General features: G+C 39.7%; 1 protein-coding gene across 1 annotated transcript; it reads right to left on the bottom strand.

Moving 5' to 3' along the window:
- Window positions 1-1,204: 1,204 nt before the first annotated feature.
- Window positions 1,205-1,786, bottom strand: LOC126188513 (charged multivesicular body protein 1b-2-like). The gene has a single exon (XM_049930115.1). It carries the CDS (start codon window positions 1,784-1,786, stop codon window positions 1,205-1,207), a length of 582 nt encoding a protein of 193 aa, XP_049786072.1.
- Window positions 1,787-3,972: the final 2,186 nt, after the last annotated feature.

Consider the following 3,972-nt stretch of genomic DNA (forward strand, 5'->3'; position numbering starts at 1 on the left):
TAAGACGAGAGATATGTGAACGTTCTTTTCGACAACACCATTGAGTATCATCCAACGAACTTTTCTACTAACGACAAGCATTTCAGAACAGCATTTGTCTGTATATTTCTTTCGTATGCAGCAGCTCCTGTTGAAAACATCACTGTACAACCTTACCCTGCAAATTAAATTGACTCAATATGACCTAGCATTAATTACAAAAATTTCTAAATAGTGTCACAAACAAACAACAAAACAACATACGTAAATAACTAGCCACCATTGTAATCCACAATAACAAATTTTGTGTACATCATCTGGAAACCTTCCATGGCGACAGTAAACAAAACTCTAATAAACTACGATGTTCTCCTGAAGAAAAGAAGATATATCCAGCTACTCTAGACTACCACGACATTAAAATTAATCACAAAATACAGAACCATCCAAACAACTGACGCCAATATGAAATCTAAAGGCACATCGCTAATTGCACGTAGCATAAATTCTAAATTCCTACCTGACAAACAAAATTATTAAATAATTTAATCTGCAAAAGGTAAAAATCTCTGTGTCATTACCACAGAAATTAAGTGTAGTTAACTTTATTTACGAAACGAGAAAAATGAACATTCTCATTCGTTATCTTCATGTGACTCGTTAGTCGTCTAATCGCCCACTGTTACCAACATCTAAGCATGATGCAGAAACTTTCTACTCCGTAACTACACTTTAATCCACACTACACACTTTTTCAGAGTAAATCAAGTGTTAAAATACCAAAGACACGAAGACAATACGTAAGTCTTATTAGTAACACTTCGGCCAGTGACTGGTGCTAGGAATAATATTACGGAATGAGGTAAATTCGTAGGCTAAAGTGCAGTATCTACATCTCGCTAACGATTCATTGATTTCATTTGCCATCATTCGTCGCAGGAACATTTACTAACAACAGCAAGCAGCGAAAATGTCGCAGGCATCATTAGTGCATTTTGTCATGGGTTTAGATAATCGTACAAGCAACATAGCAACATACAGACTGAACAAAAGCGGTAAATATTTCAAGATGTCCATCAGCCTAACTTGAGGAGAGTTTTATATTTGGAGTATATTTATTGGTATTAAGGCTACTACTTTTCAAAATTTACCATAGTATTGGCAGCCCTAATTGCGGCCAGGAAGATTTCTGAAGATGAGACTGTAGACTCGGATGTGAACCGGCTTACTTCCTGAGCTGCGCGAGCCTCTTGGAGAGCTCGTCGCGCTCGGACACGAGGGAAGCTCCGAGGCTGTCCAGCGCTACCTGCGGCATCTCCAACTGCACCTCCAGGCCCGCCTCTTCGGCCAGCTGGATCACCAAGTCGTCCACCTGCCGCATGGGGACTGCCGTGCACGTCGTATCGTCCAAACCCGACTCCTGCACCATACTCGCCACCTCCAGCTGTTGGCACTCTTCGTCGAAGCGGTCCATCAGCGACTGGACTCGTTCCAGGTCCATGCGCTTTATGGCCACTTCCATGGACCGCGTGACGGCTTGTATGGTGCGTGTCATGTTGCGCATGTTGTTGAGGCTCTGCACCCGCGCCGCCACAGAGTCGAGTCGCGCTCCCATGCGCAGGAAGCCGAGTGCCTGGTTGCGGTGCCTGATGGCGTTCTCGGCATGCACTCGCGCAACATCCAGCGCCCCCTTGCGCAAAGCGCTTTTGCATTTGCTTTTCTCCGCATCCTCCAGCTTTTGGGACTTGTTAGCGTTTCGAATCATTTCTTTGGAAGCGAACTTCAAGTTGAAGAGATGTCTTTCCATTTCTCCGTCCTCTAGCGGTAATGGTCTAATCAGCGTTTATTTTCGTTCGAGTCTGAACCCTGCGCTGTTACAGCGCATCATTTTTACGCCTGCCATTTAGTATTGAATAACTGACAAAACGAGAACAGAGCCACATCTTTTGTCGCACTGGAACACTGGTTTATTTCGTAGCTGTCACGAAGCGCAATGTTTTTCAAAGATAACCTGTTACAGTAACTCGCACCAGAGATAAATTATGTCCACCATAGATCTCTTCACTCCATCGCAGCGTCATAGAACAAAAACTTCATATTTTAGCTAACTGAAGGTAGTGTTTATTTAACTTCTAAATGTTGTAATTAAATTAATTACAATGTGATTTATATAAATGATAATTTGGTCTATCACAGTCTAACATATACAGTCGTTCTGTGAAAAGTTTTACCATCTGACAGTTGCAACGACACTAGAACCCGTAGTGCCGAGAAAGCCAACATTAAATGTGATGTTTGTTTTTAATTACTTTTCTAGTTAATTAACGAGATAGTTATTACTTTGTTGCGTTCCAGGCATTAGTAATTTGTCAGTGATCGTTAAATAAATGTAAAAACATCAGTTTCTCGCTGATTCAGTGACATAAGCTACAGTACAACTTATCCATGAAGAAGTGCTTTTGATTTTATGTATAATTGCAGCTTACACCGCTGACAGCGAAAGAATATAACCACATATTTCTTGCATATATTTCTGTTGCTGTCTGTTATTATTACGATAATTACTTTCCTTGACACGTAACAATATTGTATGGTGGCTAGTGATTTGTACATTCTTACGCTTCAGTCGACTTTATGATACACAAATATTTTTGTAAATGTAATTACTTGTGCTTCAAAAGCTAATGTGTTGATGATTCTGCCGTCTGTGGCTCAAGTGTAGAAACAGTTATGGAACTTCTATGATAGGAAAGAATTTCATTGCTTTTTACGTTTCATTATCAAGTATGTGTGGTTTTATCTTCAGCTACTGTTGTGGTGGCTTAACTGGTACTTTAAATAATTTAGATATTGCATTACATGAAAGTTTACTATGTTCCACATTCCATGATTTCGCTGGAGGTAGTATGTATGGTTTTATCTTCAGCTACAGTTGTGGTGGCTTAACTGGTACTTGAAATAATTTAGATATTGCATTCCATGAAAGTTTCCTATGTTCCACATTTCATGATTTGGCTCGAGGTAGTGAAGAAAACTTCACGTTACTGAGTATATATTCTGCAAAATGTCAGGTCTTCTGTTGTTTATAGTGATTATTTTGTTCTTTAAAGAAAACGACGTTCTTCACTAAATATCTGTGGGTTACAAGAGAATCGTAAAGCAATTGTCCCTACGTCTTTTGTTTCATACTTTCCAGCGTTCTAATAAAACTGAAGAAAGAAAATGTGGTGTCAATTTTCAATCAGTATGGCAGCACAACGCTCCCTGTTGTAAAAACAATGTTACAAATCAATATAAATGACACTACTCCCATTCATCCAGTATCGTAATCGGAAGTGTAGGTTTCTGTCCGCTTGGAGCTTTGCTGTCGCAGTATATAACAACGATGAGTGTGAGCGTCGTGACTGTATGTGTTAGACTGTAGTAACACAGAAGAAAGATGGCATGTTTTATGCAGCACGTCAGTGAGTGCAGGGTACAGCCTCAAGCACAAATGTTGGGTAGAACTTCAGAAAGACATACGGAACTGATTACAAGAAATGGACACATTTTAAGTGTGTGTATAGATGAAGCTAAAACGAGGACAAGATCTTCCTACTACAAAGCATAAAACTTGCCATTCTATAAGCGGAATAAGATTATTAAGAAAAATACGGGAAATACGCTATAGCAGACGTCAACGGTTGATGTTGATTACAAAAGATGGCCAAACCAGTGGCAGAACTGCGTTAGATAAACGTCACCATGATGCCACATGTAGGGATATACACAGCGGCTTAAAGAAATACACATCTTTACGGCGGAATAGAGAGAGGAAAGTGCAGTTAAATTTAAAATGTTCTATCAGGTACCATCCGAACCACTATCTCAGAAATCACGACATATTCCGAAAGAAGCGCCGAAGATGTGTAACAATGTTGACTGTGAAAAATCTGTGCTACTTGTTTCATTCAAAGCAAATAAAACCATGCTACCCACTGACTTCATTAAAAA

The sequence above is a fragment of the Schistocerca cancellata genome, chromosome 5, assembly GCF_023864275.1.
Source record: "Schistocerca cancellata isolate TAMUIC-IGC-003103 chromosome 5, iqSchCanc2.1, whole genome shotgun sequence".
Lineage (NCBI taxonomy): Eukaryota > Metazoa > Arthropoda > Insecta > Orthoptera > Acrididae > Schistocerca > Schistocerca cancellata.

Bases quoted from the DNA above. Each gene is read 5' to 3' on its own strand.
- LOC126188513 (XM_049930115.1), bottom strand. From the start codon at position 1,786: ATGGAAAGACATCTCTTCAACTTGAAGTTCGCTTCCAAAGAAATGATT.